At 44.7% G+C, this 18,969-nt stretch overlaps 2 protein-coding genes across 7 annotated transcripts in view; both read left to right on the forward strand.

Moving 5' to 3' along the window:
* The first annotated feature begins 245 nt into the window (after positions 1 to 245).
* INTS2 (integrator complex subunit 2) lies at positions 246 to 17,553 on the forward strand. Of its 2 annotated transcripts, none has more exons than XM_027745009.2 (24): positions 246 to 617; positions 1,042 to 1,180; positions 1,854 to 1,956; positions 2,196 to 2,309; positions 3,121 to 3,251; positions 3,334 to 3,507; positions 4,041 to 4,267; positions 4,859 to 4,984; positions 5,567 to 5,638; positions 5,733 to 5,847; positions 6,443 to 6,511; positions 6,694 to 6,828; positions 7,283 to 7,459; positions 7,710 to 7,818; positions 8,761 to 8,865; positions 9,311 to 9,475; positions 9,642 to 9,843; positions 10,429 to 10,554; positions 11,991 to 12,180; positions 13,143 to 13,376; positions 14,272 to 14,379; positions 15,070 to 15,175; positions 15,357 to 15,533; positions 16,369 to 17,553. In XM_027745009.2, exons 1-24 carry the CDS (start codon positions 325 to 327, stop codon positions 16,536 to 16,538), a joined length of 3,567 nt encoding a protein of 1,188 aa, XP_027600810.1. In that variant the 5' UTR covers positions 246 to 324; the 3' UTR covers positions 16,539 to 17,553. The 2 variants fall into 2 exon arrangements, with proteins under 2 accessions (XP_027600810.1, XP_027600820.1); XM_027745019.2 differs by having other exon boundaries at positions 4,077 to 4,267.
* Positions 17,554 to 18,071: 518 nt separating this feature from the next.
* The window catches only part of BRIP1 (BRCA1 interacting protein C-terminal helicase 1), a 95,883-nt gene continuing 94,985 nt past the window's right edge, over positions 18,072 to 18,969 (forward strand). For 4 of the 5 annotated variants that reach the window (XR_005563470.1, XM_027744936.2, XM_039381068.1 and 1 more), the window contains exons 1-2: positions 18,072 to 18,112; positions 18,492 to 18,594. The gene's annotated coding sequence lies outside the window, so the exon portion shown is untranslated. Of the gene's footprint in view, positions 18,113 to 18,383; positions 18,595 to 18,969 lie in introns of those variants that run through there. The other variant, XM_039381067.1, reaches the window with a different exon arrangement.

Here is an 18,969-nt window from a genome sequence, read left to right on the forward strand (position 1 = left end):
CCCCTCAGTTCTTCCTGCCCCTGAGCCTTCTCCCCCCTCAGCCTTCCCAGCCTTCCTCCCTCAGCCTTTCCTGCCCCTCAGCCTTCCTTCTCTCTCAGCCCTTCCCTCCTGCAGCCCTTCCCACCCCTCAGCCTTCCTCTCCTCAGCCCTCCCACCTCTCAGCCCTTCCTGCCCTTCATCCTTCACCCTCCTCAGCCTCCCTCCTCCCTCAGCCCTTCCCTCCCCTCAGCCCTCCCGCCGTGGCGTCACTTCCCTCTTCCCCCGGTAGTGCGGGCGGTGGCGGCGGGCGGGCGCGGGAGCCGTGAGGGAGCTGCGGCCGCCGCCATGTCCGACTGCTCGGCGCTGCAGTTCGTGAGCCCCTACGCCTTCGAGGCCATGCAGAAGGTGGACGTGGTTCGCTTGGCCGCGCTGAGCGACCCCGAGCTGCGGCTGCTGCTGCCCTGCCTGGTGCGGATGGCGCTGTGCGCGCCCGCCGACCAGAGCCAGAGCTGGGCGCAGGACAAGAAGCTGATCCTGCGGCTGCTCTCGGGGGTCGAGGCGGTGAACTCCATCGTGGCGCTGCTGTCCGTGGACTTCCACGCGCTGGAGCAGGACGCCAGCAAGGAGCAGCAGCTCCGGTAACGCGGAGATCTGGAGGCAGCGCTGTGCGGCTTTTCCAGCCCTCACAGTTGTTGCTGCCCTTCGTGTCCCTTGATGGTCTCTTAGGAAAGCCCCGGGGGTTGACAGGGAGCGGGGTTTAGTTGTCTGTCCTGGGACCTTCTCTGCCGGCTCCAGCCCTCACGGTGGGTGAGGGTCTGGGATGCGCTGGGAGCTGCCCCGGCTGGGGAGGATCTGGGAAGGCTGTGAGGGGTTGAACAGACAGGTCATGTGGATGCACTTCCCTGACTGTTCGTGCTGCCGGGGAACAGCAGCACTTCAAATTTTGATAAGCTACCCAATTAGGTTTCATGTACTGCACTTATAACAGAATTATGTCCTTCCTTTAAGTGAGGACATTTCTACGTTTGCAGAAACATTTCATAGTTGTTAATTGTGTGCCAGGCACAAGCTGGGAGGTGGCAGTGGAGAAAGCATCCTGGTGTCCCAGCTGCAGCACGGGCTGACGCTGGAATTCGAGCACAGCGATTCCCCTCGGCGGCTCCGGCTGGTGCTGAGCGAGCTCCTGGCCATTATGAATAAGGTAAACTTGTCCATGTCTGGATGTCTGTAGAGTTTAGGGTGGTGAAAATGCGCTCTGGATAGGTTGGTGAGATGTTTGGTTGTTTCTGGTGCTGGTGTGAGCACTCTTCAGTCCTTACCTGCTTCATCAAGACTCAAAGCCTCAGTCTTATTAAACAGTGGCTTGTGATTAAATTCCTTGCTAACCCACTTTCCTAGAGGAAGTCTTTCTTCCTCAGAACAAGCCAAGTCTTTGCTAATGTGATACAGACTCTGTAATATGCTGTACTCAAATATAATGTGATTTGGTGATGTATCAGTGCAGAAATCGTATTTGAAAATGAAATTATGACTTGTCTCCATCCAGTTCTTTGCCTCCATTGCAGTGTGGCATTAGCCACCATATTTCACTTGTCCACCCCAGCATTTTATTTTCCTTGTGTAAACTTAGGAAGTTTTTAGAACTGTCAGTGAGCTATTTCTCCTTCTTCTGTGAAGAAGCAGTGATACCATCCATACTGAAGTATTTCCAGTAGTAAATATTTCTTACTGTAGACACTTCTCCTGCTTGTTCTGTGTTGATAACTGTACATTTTTGACAGTTTTTAATCTATTAAATCTGCTGGATTTAAAGCAGATTTAGACAAATCACTTCATAGAACCCATTCAGTGATGATAAATATATTGTCTTGCAGGTTTCAGAATCAAATGGCGAGTTTTTTCTCAAATCTTCCGAGCTCTTCGAGAGTCCCGTTTACCTGGAGGAGGCAGCAGATGTTCTCTGCATTTTGCAAGCAGGTTGATATTCTGTATTTACTGTGTTTTTTGACCTCTTACAAGTGTAACAAAATAACTTTTGGAGCCATTGTGAGGATTTCAGGTTAATCTGAGCTGTGCAGCTCTTTGAAAGAGTGGCAGATCACAGGTTGATTATCCACTCCTTATTTCGGGCGGGTTATTTAAATGTGTATTGAAAACAAGGTTTCACTTGTCTTACAGCGAAACATTGTGCCTTCTAACACCCTCTTTTCATGCAGAGCTGCCCTCCCTGTTGCCCATAGTGGATGTGGCTGAAGCTCTGCTGCACGTTAAAAACGGGGCCTGGTTCCTGTGCCTTCTGGTGGCCAATGTCCCTGACAGCTTCAACGAGGGTGAGTCACAGCTTCTTCTTGTCCAGCTCCTGCTACAGGTCTGAAATGATTTCTAGCAGTACAGTTAATTCTCTAAACCACATGTTGTCCGTGTTTGAACTGGAGAGCGTTTGGCTTGTGAAGTATAATTTGAATGCATTTACACCCAGAGGTGTTGAGGGGTTGCCCTGGCATTATGTTGATTCCCATTTTTTGCAGCCTGCTTGTCACAGCTTTTCACCTGTAGGTTAGTTAAAAAGGCTGGCTCAGGCTGGGACTACAAAGCTGCTCTAGCCTTGCTGACAGTTCTTGTCCCTTGCACTGAGACATTTTATGAGGTGAAAATTTGTATTGATGGTGCATGTTTGGCATCCCTTACTTGGCAGTAAGATTTCAGACTCCAGGACTGCCAGGTGCCCAGGTTACATTAGTTAAGATGTGAGTAGTAACTGGGTGATGCATAAATCTCTAATGACCCTGTAATTTATCTGGGGAGAACCACCTTGTTCTGCTTCTAGAATGCAGCTCATGAGTTCTTGCCCAAACCAGGTTTGTGTGGCCCAGCTAATAAATCATGGTGAGCTGAACAGAACAGCTTGGCTTGGTGTGTTTGTGTTTATCACAGGATGGTTTGGGTTGGAAGGGAACTGAAAGATATTTAGTTCCAACACTGACACCTTCCACTATCCCAGGTTGTTCCAAGTCCCGTCTAACCTGGCCTTGGACACTTCCAGGGCTGGGGCAGCCACGGCTTCTCTGGGCAGCCTGTGCCAGTGTGTGGCTTTCTGTTGGAAAGGGCAGGTTTCCTGACAGCTCCTGTTGGATATTTAAGTCTGCAGAGGTTTGATTAAGAACGGGGAGCGGCAGGATGAGGAGAGTGTTGGAGGCCGGCGGAGAACAGAAGCCCTTCGCCATCTGTGCAAGATGAACCCTTCCCAAGCTCTGAGGGTCCGGGGCATGGTGGTGAGTCTGGCATGAGAACCATAACTATGACCCCTGAATTAAAAATAAGAGCTTTATAACCAACAAAGATCATTTTATCTAGGTGGAAGAGTGCCACCTGCCAGGTCTTGGCGTGGCTTTGACCTTGGATCACACCAAAAATGAATCTTCAGATGATGGAGTGAGTGACCTGGTGTGCTTTGTCAGTGGGCTGCTGCTTGGAACAAATGCAAAGGTTCGAACTTGGTTTGGGACTTTTATCCGAAATGGCCAACAGGTATGAAAATCTTTGGATATTCTGCTTTAACAGATACATTCAGGTAGCTTGCTGAAACCCTTCTGGCTGTGGGCACCCGTATTTGTCTGAATGCTCATAAATCCTGTTTAAGGAGGAACCTTTACAGGGCAACCTCCTCTTATGGGACCATCAGGTATATAAATGGTGTCCCTGAAGGCAGCAGCTGTTTGGTTGTTCCTCTGAGAGGCTTTTAGGCCTGGAAACCGGGGAACTGTGTGTTTGTAATGTTTGCCTGATAAACATGTTCATCCTCACTGTTCACAGCAGGAAGGTGCACCTTGACTTGCTTAGTTGACTTAGTCAAAGCTTGTGTTTTGGTGTAGGAAGCTGTTGTGGTATGATCACGTGTTGCCTGTCACCCTGGTACTGAAAACTGTAAAAAAAATAATTAAAAGAGAGCAACCTTGACTTCATCACTACGGGAGCTCTTTGTAATACATCGACGGGATGAATTCGGTGTTGTTTGGGATGGATTTCACGTGCTCGTTCTCATCTTTTAACCTCTCACACAGAGAAAGAGAGACAATATCAGTTCTGTGCTGTGGCAGATGAGGAGGCAGCTGCTCCTGGAGCTCATGGGGATCCTGCCCACGGTCCGCAGCACCCACATCGTGGAGGAGGCCGACGCCGACACGGAGCCCAACGTGTCCGTGTACTCGGGGCTGAAGGAGGAGCACGTGGTGAAGGCCAGCGCCTTGTTACGCCTCTACTGCGCCCTCATGGGCATTGCTGGGCTCAAGTAATGACCCTTCTCTTGCTCTGGGGTTTGCTCAGCTCTGTCTGTCACGTCTGTTCCTATCTCAGCAGAGGTTCAGGGCTGTGGGCACTTCTCTCCTGAGCTGTGTCTCAATGCCATTGACACGGCAGCACTCACCAATCTCAGTGCCAGGGGAGGCTTTTTATTGCTGCCCATTCACTTCTGCAGACTACTTAAAATAAGTCTAAGCCCACATGGTTGGAGCAGTGTGGAGAAGAGAAAGTAGCTGATTGTTCTGTCATTGTACGAATTTTGAATTTCTATTCCTTTTACTTTTTCAGAGCGTGCTAATGTAGCATCTTTACACATTGCTAGTTTTAATTTAAGTATTTTGTACTGCTAGGCAAGATGATATCCTGGGGGAGTTTTCCCACTGTTGTTGTGTCTTAACAGAGATTTTTATGTCTTAAAGTCCAGCGAGAATTACCAGCTAATGTCGATACTCATTGATAGCAACCTGATGAACAGATTCAATAACAGGGAAAATTCAGTCTTTAACCACTGTGATGAGACTGGAAATATCTTCACTGTTGAATTGAATCACAAATTGAATTTGTTTTGTTTTCTGTCCAGGCCAACTGATGAAGAAGCTGAGCAGCTCCTGCAGCTCATGACCAGCCGCCCTCCTGCAACTCCTGCTGGTGTCCGCTTTGTGTCCCTGTCCTTCTGCATGCTCCTGGCCTTCTCCACCCTGGTCAGGTACCTCCCAGTAAAGCAGGAGCTTTGTAAGGGTTTTACTGGTTTAGCACCATTCAGCTGCACAGTTTTTCTCCTCTAATTTTATATAAATTTTTATATAGTTTTTATATAAGTCTCCGTATGTTGATGGAAGGGATTTGTCTCACTCTGTAGTGAGTAAAGGGATATTTCACTCTGTTCTCCCTCTTGTTTATAGCAAATCTTTTGAGAGAAGGGCATTAGCTTAGTTTAAGATTTAGTTTTTGAAGACTGAAGCAGGCCTGACTAGTTCACTTTTCCGTGGAGCAAGTTGATAGCTAAATTCTTTAAAGACCCTGTTCAAAAGAGAAGCAGTGCAGATATTTAAGGGGTGTAGCTCTCTGCTGGCTGCATTCCAGCCAGGAAGTTCCCTGACTTGGACTGACCTTTGTGCTAAATGTCACTGTTATCAGCTGTTGGATGCTGAAGAGAAAGTGGCAAAAAGTCTCCTGGAAGGCTCCTCAAATACTGGCTTTTCTGGTAGTAATTGTGATTCAAATGCAGGCTGGATTTTTTTTTCTTTTTTTTTTGGAAAATGACCTTTTATGGATTTCCTTTGTGCAGCACCCCAGAACAGGAGCAACTCATGGTGATGTGGCTTAGCTGGATGATAAAGGAAGAAGCCTACTTTGAGAGGTGAGAGCAGGCTTGTTTTGTTTTAATGGTTGCAGTCATCTCACATTTACTTGTGTCCTGTTGGAAACTAACTCTTCCCCTTTGTTATCCTCAGCATTTCTGGTGTGTCTGCTTCCTTTGGAGAGATGCTTCTCCTGGTGGCCATGTACTTCCACAGTAACCAGCTCAGTGCCATCATTGACTTGGTCTGCTCCACCTTGGGAATGAAGGTTAAAATCAACTTTTTACCCTGTTTTTATGCTTTTGTTTTTCCTTTAGTTTTGATAGAAAGAACATTAGGTTGGCTGTTATACTTAAAGCAAAGATAACCTGAAAAAAATAGGTAATTATCCAGTAATTCCTCTGGAAGAACGTTAAGTTACTCCTGCCTCTGGATACAGAGGAATGCTGTGATAAAAGTATCTCCAAAAAGTGCTGACTTGTTCAAGTCATTATTTGCAAGGAATGAACTCTTTAGAAGATGAAGTAGTTTCCAAACTGAGCTGCAAACTTTTAATTTTAAGTGAAGAAATATATATGTATAATAATTAATGTCAGGAAATTACCAACAATTTACTCTCATGAAAAATGTCTCATCAAAGGTAAAAGCTGGGTAGGGAGTTTTTAGGATAGGGGAGACATGGAGTGATGAACTTGTGACATTTTTAAATATTTTTGTTTGACACTTGAAGTATAGATGTGAATGTTTTCCTGGTATCCCAGTTTTAAAAGGCTAAAAGTCACCAGTTTATAAAATAAATTTGCAGTCCTTGCTTATGAGAAAGCTAAAACTTGCACTTCTGAGTAGTTTGTTCCTTATTTCAGATTGTTATCAAGCCCAGCTCGCTCAGCAGAATGAAGACAATCTTCACACAGGAGATTTTCACTGAACAGGTATTTTCAGCCTAAGGGGTTTTTTCCCCCCCCACCTTCCCTTTTTTCCTTTCCATTCAACTTCCAAACCACCAAAACTAAGGAAATGCCAGGACAGGCTGTAGCTGTGTGACTGTCCCCTGGTGCACTGGGGGGAGGTGGATCTTTGGGGTGTTTCTGTGTTAATTGTCCCTTCCCTGCAGGTTGTCACAGCCCACGCAGTGCGAGTGCCCGTCACGGGCAGCCTCAGTGCCAACATCACTGGCTTCTTGCCCATCCACTGCATTTACCAGCTGCTCAAGAGTCGTTCCTTCACCAAGCACAAAGTGTCCATTAAGGTAGGACCTTCCTTTTGTTTCAGTTCAGAAGTCTGAGTGTTAACGAGGTTTTTTGGTTCAATCACAGGAGCAGAATTCTTGATCGATCTTATACCCCACTACCATGGAATTTAAGGAGGATCTGTGTATTGTGCTAGGGTGCTCAGCTGTAGCTCTGTAATCCAGAGACCACAACTGAGTGAAGTGAAAAATAATAAATTCATTGTCTCTCCCCCCCATCTGTGCTTAATAAAATTTTAGAATGATTTTCCAGCCAGGACAAGCTTTATTTGTGAGTCTGTCCAGAGCAGGGTCCAGGATACACAGCTTATGACCAACCCAGAACTGATAGTACACTTTCAAAGCCTCATTTAGTTATAGTTTTTGTGACTGGTTGAAGGGGGAGGTACTTGCAGGCAAAACAAACTGCCCTCCAGCTTGGCAGCCACTCATGCCATGGGATGTTCTCTCCTAGGACTGGATCTATCGGCAGCTCTGCGAAACCACCACCCCTCTGCACCCTCAGCTGCTCCCTCTCATCGATGTCTACATCAACTCCATCCTGACTCCTGCATCCAAATCCAACCCAGAGGCCACCAACCAGCCTGTCACAGAGCAGGAGATACTGAATGTTTTCCAGGGCCTCTCTGGGGTAAATGATTTGTTTGGTTCTTTGTTGTGCTTCGGTGTGAACGTGTGGTTCAGGATTTCGTGTGCGATCGACGCATTCTCTAAGTCCCTTCACTTTTGTCTTTGCTGCCTGTGAACTGCCTCCTGCCACAGGGATAATCACGTGTTTTGAGGTGAATCTTGTTAGTGCCATGTTCATATCTGTGGGTAAATCCCTGTTTTGTCAAGGATCAGCAGTGCAGCATGACCTTTGTGTGTGGTTTTCTGCCCAGGGGGAAAATGCCCGTCTCACTCAGCGCTACAGCATCACCACCCAACTGCTCGTCCTCTACTACGTCCTGTCCTACGAGGAAGCACTTCTGGCCAACACAAAGATTCTGGGTATGTGTGAGAGCATCAGGGGCAGGCAAATTAGCTGGAAATCAGATGCTAAGGGAGGAAAAATTATCAGTGCTCTCAGATTCAAGCATAAAAAATTTAGATTCTTGTGGTAAATACGTTGATTTAGAAATCCAGGAGATAAAGTTTCTGCTAAAACTCTGTGGTTGAGTAATTTGTTTTCCAGATGAAAACAAGGTCCAACCTGGCCAAATAGTTACTCGAAATAGTTGTGACCATCTAATGGAAACAGGAAAAATTAAAAAAGACTTCTTAGTTAATTGAGATCTTCATTTATTCACGTGTCATCAAACTTGCACACACATTTCTTTAGGTTTGCAGTTTTGTAGTTGATGATGCTGAATGATCCTTTTTTTTACCATTGAAACTGAAATTCTACCAGAATATTGTGTGGTTTATTGACAGAGTTAAACTCCAGTGAAAACTGAATATTTATATCTGGTGGGTGTATTTACAAGCCCTTTTTAGGGGGTAGAACTTCCATCTAGTCATCAGTTCATGCTATTTAAGAAAGCTTGAAATCCTATAAAGTCAATTAGAGTTCTCCCTGCATTTATAACTTCCACCTCATGACAGGCTGTTGTGTGTCCTGACAGTTTGAATTCCAGGTACCAACTGATAACCATTTTTTTAAGAATAAAAAACCTTGAATAAAAAAAGAGCAGATTTGAGCTATGATCTCAAAATCAGCTGGGCTTGGTCAAAGACACTATAGAAATACTGAGAACAAATCTAAATATCAGGGAAATCTTCAGATGGAAATGTTCACAGAAACAGTTTCCTGAAGAGCTTATTTTAATACTTTGACAGGAACGAGGTGTTATTTGGGATTTTCTCTATTTTACCTGGATAATGTAGAGATAAGTGCTTTACATTTTCACTTGTTTCCAGCTGTAACTGGTTTCTTGTCCTGTTCCCTTGCAGCTGCCATGCAGAAGAAACCCAAGTCTTACTCTTCAGCATTAATGGATCAGATTCCAATCAAGTACCTCATCAGGCAGGCACAGGGGCTGCAGCAGGAGCTGGGAGGTAAATCTGGGTGTGAAGGTCTGATGTGCACGAAAAGGGAGGCAGAAAGTGTTTCCAGCTCAGTGGCTGTTGCTTCTTTCATAGTTTGCCTTCCTTTCCCTTTCCTTTAAAACCTGCCAGTAACTAGAGAGATTACAGAGCTGTTGGAAGAGTTACAGTGAAAATGGGAGAAGGGATTCTTTTTAGAGTAGGTCTTACCTACCTAGGGCAGGTTTTAGAGTAGGAATTGCCCGAGAACGTTTAATTATTCCAGACTGAATTACTACGATGACTTTCCAAAAGGTAACTCTTCCTCTGTCAGCATTGGAATATCAGGCTGTGAATGTGCAAACTCCTTGAGCTTCTTGGCAGTGATTCTGTGGTTGAAGTGAAGGGCCCAGATGTGTTCAGGTGGAAGGTGCAGCTGCTCAGATCTAAGCTGTGAACTCTTTTGATGCCCCCCAAGGTTTGCACTCTGCTCTGCTGCGACTCCTCGCCACCAACTACCCCCACCTGTGCATCGTGGACGACTGGATCTGTGAGGAGCAGATCACAGGCACTGATGCCTTGCTGAGGAGGATGCTCCTCACCAACATGGCCAAGAACCACTCTCCCAAACAGCTCCAAGAAGGTGAATAACTTCATTTGAAGTTCATTCTCTCCAAATTCGTTGGAGCGTGGTGGATTTGGAAGCGCGTTGGTCATACTGCGTTCCTAAAACCCAAACGTTCTGCTGGCCAGCAGAAAAAATGTCAGAAGTCCAGTTTTACCAGGATCCCGTTGTCTTTGCTTTCCAGCCTTTTCCATGCTGCCTGGAAATCACACCCAGCTGATGCAGATCTTGGAACACCTGACCCTTCTCTCAGCTGGGGAGCTGATCCCGTACGCGGAGGTGCTGACGTCGAACATGAATCTCCTGCTGGACGCTGGGGTCCCTCGGGGCATCCTGCAGGCTGTCAACAAACTCTGGATGGTCCTGAACACTGTGATGCCCAGAAGGTGGGAACAAAACACTGCTTGGTTCCTTGTTGCAGATAGAATCATAGAATGGTTTGGAGTGGAAAGGACTTCAAAGATCATCCAGTTCCAACCCCTTTCTGTTTTAAAAATAATGACACAATGCCCTTACCTGGGAAATTGGAGGTTGTGACTGAGTGGAATGTGTTGGAGCTGCATTCCCTGTTGTTCTGTTGCAATTTTGAACCTTTGCATTTAAAAGGAAGGTGGTTCTTGTTCCCAGGCAGAAGGAAGTCACCAGTTGACTTAAAATACAGGAGTATGGTTTTACAGTGTGTATTGTTTATGATGAATTACTGATGAAACATGAACTTACTTTGGTAAAAACATGCCTTTCTTTGTGAAGTAGGTGCTGTATTGCAGTGAAAACAGTTTGGTTGCTGTAATTCCAGTAAATCAGCTGTGTCTTGGTTATCTGCAAGGGCTGCAAATGAACTGTGGGCTGTTTGCTCCTTAATATGCTTAGAAAAATAGAGCTGTGATCAGTGAATGTCCAGATACTTCAAGAATTCCTTTTCTTTTATGGACTATCTACTAAAAAACCCCATGAAAATATTCTCCTTTTAGGTTGTGGGTGATGACTGTTAATGCTCTGCAGCCCTCAGGAAAAATATTCCGACAGCAGAAATACACCCAGAATGATCTGATGATTGACCCCCTGATCGTCCTGAGGTGTGACCAGAGAGTCCACAGGTGAGTGTCTCCCTCCCTGAGCTTCTCATGTTCTGTGGTGCCACACAGCCAATGCTGAACATAAAGCTGTCTCCCAGGAAACTTAGAAGAGCTCTCAGTACTTCAGAACATCTCTTCAGACCAATCCCATGAGGTTCAGTGTGTCCTGCTGTCCACTGAGTGTCTTGTTGGACAGCCTCACACCCAGCTGTGGCTTGGGAACGTTGGGCTTTGGCCACAGGCCTCCATTTTGGCTGTGGCTGTGTGGGTCTGTGGCCCAGGGGCACTGCAGCAGGTTTGAAATGGCGGCTGCCACGTGCCGGTGGCCGAGGTGGGAGCTGGGACATCCTCCCACTCACACTGTCCCTGCCACCCCTCTGGGGCCCGTGGGTGGCCCATCTTTTTGGGTGCCATTTTCTGCCAGTGGGTGCCTGATGGATGTGACAAAAGCAGATTTGCTTCATTTCCCCAGGAATTCTTAGCAGTTCTTAGGACTTGGTTCCTGCAGATGTCAGGGGGGCCAGAGGAGGAGCTGTGGTGCTGCTTTATGGCTCTGATGCAGAAGGATAAACTGAGAACTGAGGTAGTAAAAATGATCATAACCAATAGCAATGCATCAGCTTTTAAGGAGAACGTGGAATAATGCAAACAATGAGTCACAATTCGTGAATTACAACTTTGCTTTTTCACAGTAATGAAGAAAATGGCATCTGTTGTTCTAAAAAGAATGGTTTTAAATGTCCTTTAGCCCCTGACTTTATTCCTTCTGTGTTCTAGTTCATGTTTCCTGTCAGTTGTGGTTTATTTCCCCCCTTTTTTATTATCCTTTTGCTCATAATAAATGGCTAATAGTCAGCTTGATTTGTTTTTCATACTCTTGTTTGTATGCATCTGTCCCCCCTTGCCCTTTAGCAACTGAGCTGTGCATCCAATTTTCATGTGAGTTGCTCCAACTCCTCTAGTTTTTGAGTTTCTGTTAATGACACCTGTCATCCCCAACCCATGGGTGAAATATTTAAATGTGTGTCCCTTCAGCCCTGGATGCAAATTGAAAATCCTACATTTCTCCAGCTGTTCGGGAGATTTATAATGCAGTGTGATCTCAAAACTCTCAGTGTTATGGAAGCAGTTCAGAGCTGCTCTGCCTTATTTCCCCCCATCATTCAGATAATTATTTTCCCTTATTTTATGTACATCTGACCCTTCTCAAGTTTTCTTTGTCCATCAGAAGTGAGGCCCTTCAGCAGTTCCTTGTGCTGGCAGAGGGTGTATTTACATGTCTGTGCATGGGGGAAGTGGGACTGAATGGAAGCTTCTGCTGGATCAGGAAAAGCAGCTTTACTGTGAACCAGACTCCCAGAGGAGCCCTTGGGAGTGCTTTTAGTTTGTTCATGCTATCACTGTTTATTGTTCTGCCTACTGAAATGTCTTTATTTTATCCTGTGTTCCCGTATCAGGAGCCCTCCCCTGATGGATATAATTTTGCACATGTTGAATGGGTATCTCCTTGCTTCCAAAGCTTACCTCAACTCTCACCTCAAAGAAACAGCAGAGCAGGACATCAGGCCATCCCAAAACAATGCAATGGGTCCAGAGGCCCCAGAAGTTACAAGAGAAGAATTAAAAAATGCTTTGCTAGCTGCTCAGGTAAGGGGGGAGAAATGGATATCAAGCCATGTGAGGAAAGACAGTGGTAAAACAGAAATAGGAAATTAAAAAGGGAGGCATTTGATTTCTTTTTTTTACCAAATTCTGTTACCATGGAAAACTGCCTCTGTATTCAGGTTGTTAAACATTTTCTTTTTCCCATATCCTGCTCTGAAGCACTGTGTTGGTTTTACTGCTCGGACAGTGGTTTTTCTGTTGGAACAGAAGGATTCTGCTTCCCAGCCCTTTTGCCTTCTTGCTTGTGTTATCCAGAGGCTCTTTCTGTCCTTGGGTTTGGAGAAGTGAAACATGAATAAATGTGACAAACTTCTGCCTGATCATCTGCCCAGTGTTATTGCAGAGCAGCAGCAGCACTGTGGAGTGGGAGGCTGGAGAATGCTTCACTTCCTGAGCTTCACCTCAGGGAGATTGTTGAGGAATCCTGTTCCACAGGCAGCCTGTTTATCCCTCTGGAAGAATGTCACATGTATAGTTCCCTGTCACATATATGGCTCCCATTATAATATGATTTTTGAGTTAATAGGAAGTTTTATATTTAAATGAGCAGTGTGGTCTCCCTTGAATTCTGTGAATTACATGGCCATGTGCTTATTTTGTCTGCTCTGGATGCTTTAAGGGCCCACTTGATATTTAATTTTTAAACAGCACAAGATTCCATTGAATTTACCCTTTTGATTAATGAATATGATTATCTGTTGGATTTGAGCTTTTTTTCTTGGGAGTCTTGATTGAGATAAAGGGTTGAGGTTTTTTTCTAATGTTCTACAAGATTTATGATTCTCGAGCTGAGCGTTTTTATTCTGTATTTAAAAATTCTACAGCCAGAAATCCTGCTCACCTGACAACCTTCTCTTTCTTAAATTGTCATTGCTCTGTGCTTGATTTTTCTTATTTCACTGGGGGGGTTTTCATGCTTGTTCTGTGGCTTATTTTCTCCCCAGGACAGCGCTGCTGTGCAGATCCTTCTGGAGATCTGCTTGCCCACCGAGGAGGAGAAGGGCCAGGGCAGCAGCTCGGATGATTTGCTGCTGGGTGCCCACAGTCCCATGGGTGCTGAGGCCGAGGAAGAGGAGGGTCTGCTGTGTAACCTGAGGGAGGTGCAGTGCCTCATCTGCTCCTTGCTGCACCAGATGTACATCGCTGACCCCAACCTCGTCAAACTCGTGCACTTCCAGGTCTGCCTCGCGCTGCTTCGCTTCTCTTGTTCTTCCTCAGGTCAGGGAAGAGCCAAGTGAAGTGGTCACAGTGCTGGATGCTGTCCTTGTGTTCCTCAGGAATGATAACGACCCACTTCTCTGCTCCTGTCCCACCAAATTTCTAAATTTCTATTACTTATATTTCCTCCCTGTTTCAGTGTTTGGACTCTGTTGTAGGGAGAAGGGAGCACGTAAACGGCCTGTTCCTCATCAATAAACATGTACTTTGTTTGTACCTCTGCCCTTTTTTATAGTTTGTCCGTCTAGGCCAAGGAAAACTGGCCTAATCATCTTCTAATTACTTGTTCCACATCTTTTTGTTCCGCATCTTTTGTGGGTTATTTCTCTGGCCATGTGTTTAAATCAGTGTTCCCATTATTCAAAACTAATTTGGCTTCCAATGTAAACATCTTATCTTTCCTTTTTGTTAGGGCACAGTTTGTCTCTGTGGAGTGGAAGGAGGAAGGTTGTCCCTGCCAAAGCAGCTGTGCACCTTCAAAAAAAAAAGAAAGAAGAGGAGAAAGATTAGCAATTTTTAAAATATAAATGTGTTTTTAATGCATGTTAAATTACTCCTTGCCAGATGGCACACTCTTTACAAGGAGTTAATTTGCCTTGACCTGGAATTGATTAAGTACTAAAAAAGTCATTATGGTGCAGTTGTGAAATGAGGAAATTGGGTCTGATGGTGAAGTTTGGAACATGGGAAAGACAAGGAAGGAAAGGGTCACTGCAGTCTGGTTGTGTCTGGGGAGCGGAGGGAGGGTTTCTGTGCAAATAATACACTGAGTGTTGAGGGCAAAGAACTGATCTGGCCCCTGGGTTTGTACCCAGCTTGTGACACATTGACACATCTCTTTCCTTAATCCCACAGGGCTATCCATGTGAACTGCTGGCACTGACAGTGGCAGGGATTCCATCCATGCACATCTGTCTGGATTTCATTCCAGAGCTCATTGCCCAGCCTGAACTTGAAAAACAGGTACTGTGCAGTCACCTGGCTTGGGAATCACTGTGGGTAGTTAATCCTGAGAAAACAGTCACTAAAAACATCCTGTTCTAACTTGCCTGGGCTATCCAAGTAACATTTGTAGCACTTTCACCTTAAATTAAAGGCCTGGCATTGTAGGTAATTGGAATTTGTTGGGCTAAAAATTCCTCTGTTTCTGTATAGAATCATGGAATGGTTTGTGTTGGAAGGGACCTTAAATATAATTTAATTCCAACCCCTCCTGCCATGGGCAGGGACACCTCCCACGAGGCCAGTTTGCCACATCAAGCCAACTTCATAGTTTATTTAATCCCTTCTCAGTACTAAGTTCCTGCTGATGGGAAGACACTCCACTAAGGTTAAAAGGAGAACACACCAGACCTAAACAGCTTTGACAAGGCTTGGGTTGGAAGTTGTTTGTTGCTTTGTTGCTCACCATTAATGTTGGAACAATCTGTGTCTGTAGGGGAGAATCTGAAACACTAACGCTGTCACTTTGATTAATGTTATATATGTGTGGGTTATTTTTCTTAATATTAGCAGGGAAAAAAATCACCATAACTATTATTAAGGCTTTTTCAGCTTTGATTTCTTGGTAAAACAGAGAATATTTACTAACTTGTAAGTTACGTGAAAGTGCAAGCAATTTGTAACTTTATTGCTTATTTCTCTTTTTGCCAGATATTTGCCATCCAGTTACTTTCCCACCTGTGTATCCAGTATGCACTGCCTAAATCCCTCAGTGTGGCTCGTTTAGCCATCAACGTGATGGGAACCCTGCTCACAGGTGAGCGCTCCAGCAGCCCCCAAATTCTTCCTTGTCCGAGTCAGGATGTTTTGTCTCAGCTGAATGCAGTTTTGTCTAAATGCCACTCTTGTGGCAATTAACATTGTAAATGTAACAACAGTTTTTGACAGGATTTTTATAACAATTTTGTTTTGCTTACCCGTGTCCTCCTCTGTGGCAGTTCTGACCCAGTCGAAGCGCTACGTGTTCTTTATGCCAACCCTGCCTTGTTTGGTGTCCTTCTGCCAAGCCTTTCCTCCCCTCTATGAGGATATTATGTCTCTGCTGATCCAAATAGGACAAGTTTGTGCCTCTGACGTTGCTACACAGACACGAGACTTTGACCCCATCATCACTCGTAAGTCAAGTGCCTTTATTTCATAAATAACATCGTGGTCCCAGGGGGAAACCTGTGGTAATGTTTCAAAAGTTTGAGCGTGCATGGGATTTACTGCTGTTCCCTTTTAAATACAGAAGGAGTAGGGACAGATGGCTTTACTGGACTGGTGAGAGAATTTAGAGGTTACAGGGGCTGAAAGTACTCATTTGTTAAACTTTTCCTTCTCTTTTATTTCCCTGCCTGTATCATTACAAGATGGATCCCTGCCTGCAAGTGTTGTGCAGAGAACTTGCCCTCGTAGGCTAAGGAGTAATGACATGAGAAGTGGCCACTGGTTTTTGGAACACAAGGGCATCTCAGCCCCTCAGCTGAGGCACAGTGGCCATGGAAATCTTCCTCATCTGTTGGAAATGCAAAGTCAAAGGAGCTGCCTGAAGTCTTAGACATGGTGTGGTTGGATAAACCCACAGTGATTGTATGAGCAAGGATTGGCTGTTTTACTTTCTCAGTTGATCTTGAGCAGGTTTTTGTCTTTTTTTTTTTTCTGTCTAAAGACAAATGCTCTGCTCATGTAATAAAAGGTCCCCTGCTGCTGTCTGTGCTGGGATATTCATCCTGAAAGAATTGAAAAGGAATAAAAAAAACCCCAAAGCAGTCAGACATAGGTAAATGACAAAGAAATACTGTATTATCTCTAGAAATGACCTGTGGAGTGAAGCCTGGTGAATAAAATACTGATGGCTGAGATTTGCAGTCTCATCACACGTACCTGTGTTAGGGGTGTAAAATAACAACTTTCAATACTTGCTTTATTTATTTAGATGCACTTTGCTGCTTCTACCTTATTTTCCAGGTCTCCAGCAACTAAAGGAGAAACCACATGATCTCTCAGGACTTTGTAAAGACTCCTCTACCAAAAGCTGGTCCAGAGACATGGCAAGCCTGGACCCCGACGTTCGGCTGTGCCAGTGTGTGGAAAACACCATCATCGAGATCATTAACATGAGTGTCAGTGGGGTTTAGGAACAGCTCAAGTTAGTTTGGAGCTTGTCCCACTGTCCACAGTGCCTAAATTTGGAGAAAGCTGTGAAAGTGCACTGAGGAGCTGGAGCAGAAATCCACGTTTTTGATCCATTTGATTCAGTTACGGCTGAGGAGAAAATTCTTTCCAGAGGCTCATGTTGCGTCCAGTGAAAACTTCTGAGGGTGATGGGATCAGGAAATAATTCCCAGTGGAACTGAGAGTGATTTTCAGGTGATACAGCAACACAGCTGAAAGGCTTTTAGGACATTGAAAAGTGAGTATTTAATGTGGTGAGCAAACAGCAAAATGATAGGTAAGAAAACTTGGAGATTCAAATGAGTTAAAAGAGCTGCTGTTCCAGAGCCTTGCAGAGCAAGATGGAATAAAGTACTTTGAGGAATACTTGAAAAAGTGGTGCCAATAACTTGCACCATCACACTGAATGCTTAGAAAATGTTTTGACTCTTTATCTGTGTGTCAAAGTATTGGTCAAAGTTTCAGTTTGTGAGATCAGGAGCTTCATTTAAAGATAACCAGCCTTCACTGAGAGTTTGAAACCGGTCTAAAAGTTGCTCTAAAAAAAAAAGGATTAATAGTAAAAATGTGCTTTTTAAAGAATGGGTATTTTTCATGCAACTCAGATGATTTTGGGTTTTTTAACTTAAAAAGTGATGAGAAAGACTTGAAGAAACGAGTGCAGATTTTTCTTAAGTTGTCACCAGGATAAGACTTAAAAAAGAAATTGGTGTTGAGATTGAGTGTGCAAAGGAATAAAAGAAGGAATGGCCAAACTAGTTCCAGGCACCTCAGAAAGCCAAATCCTTTGTGCTCCATCTTGGAGTTGGTTGTTCTTTTCCATACAAGGCCTGAGCCCATCGAGGGGATTTTTGTCATCATACTGTAAATTATGTAAATAATCTAAATGTATGTATTTTTTTCCCTCAGTTCCAAGTGTAATTTTATATGATGTAGTGGTATTTAAATAAAAAGCATTGACTTTACAAAAACTATTAATTTTTTATTTCCATACATTATTTTATTTCCCTACTTCCAACTGTATTTCCAGGGTGTTTTCTGTGCACTGCCCTTACAACAAGGATGATAATAATAATACTGAAAACAAGGATAATGACAATAATGGTAATAATACTCATAGTAATAAAACCTAGTAAGATAGTAATAATAATAATAATAGTGGCCAATAATACAACAAGAGCAATAATAATAATAATAGATGTAAAATATAATTATATATAATATAAAATAATGTAAAATATATAGTTACATATAATATAATGTAAAATGTATTATAATACAATATAAACAATAAAATACATTGTTATTATTTCTCAGTACGGTTTTCCCCCGCTAAACAGTCGGTTGCTTAGCAACGCGCGCAACCCGGAAGCCAACAAGGCGCGCTGCGATTGGCTCCCGGCACTCAGGGGAGGAAGGCGGGAGCAGCGCAGTGTGCGGCTCGCCGATTGGGGGCGCGCGGCCCTTTCCTGTCAGCTGATTGGCTGGGGCAGAGGCGGGAAGGACGGAGGGCGCTGAGGAGACTTCGGGGCCGCTGGTGGGGACCGTGAGGGGAGCGGGGTCGGAGCTGGGTACACACAAGAAAACAGCGCCCAGCTGCTGCTCTGGGGGCTGGGTTGAAGCGGCATCACTTCCTCAGGAGGCAGAGCCGCTCCGCCCGGGGCCGAGGCGGTGGCGAGGCTGCGCTCAGAGGCGGCCTCGGCGCGCCCAGAGCGCTCCCGGCCGAGCTGACACTCCACGGAGGGGGCTCTGTGGTGTCCCCGAGCTTCCCACCGCCTGACAGGCAAACTTAACTCGGAGTTATCCCTCATTGAGGAGCCCCCCCGAATGTGTGGGGGAAAAGCCTTTTCGTGGGGAGATGCTTCCATACACCCTTCCTAGGATGCAAACTCATGTCATCAATCTCCTTTTCTTAGGATTGCGTTTTCGTGTGGAGAATCAAGACGAGGAAGCTGAATCATGCCGTATATTGGTGGTTTTGGATACGTATGTTTAATTGAAGGTCAGATGAGGACACAGGTTAGTGAGTTGATTTATCACCTGGAATCTGCCACTTTAAACGTGCTCTATTACTCAAGGCTGAAAACCTAGAAGAAAAAAAAACCCTTGTGTTGTTTAAAAAATGTGATTTTTCTCTAAAGCCGTCTGTGCCTCTTCAGTATTTTTAGTTCACTAGTTTCAACTTTTTAGCACGATAGGGAAATTGTCTTTTATTATCCAGAGTGAGAGATATTCAAGGTAATAATCACAGAATAGTAAAGTGACTGCCACCCCATTTCCCCCCGAGTAATTACTGTGTTATTTGGGGAAGAAAAGTGTTCGGTTTTAAACATTTTTGAAGTCAGTGTCCAGTTTTATTTTTCATTGTTATAAGAGGGGTGGTACAAGCTACTG

This window comes from Pipra filicauda, unplaced genomic scaffold, assembly GCF_003945595.2.
Source record: "Pipra filicauda isolate LSUMZ 115617 unplaced genomic scaffold, ASM394559v2 scaffold211_size2331000_pilon, whole genome shotgun sequence".
NCBI classification, from domain to species: domain Eukaryota; kingdom Metazoa; phylum Chordata; class Aves; order Passeriformes; family Pipridae; genus Pipra; species Pipra filicauda.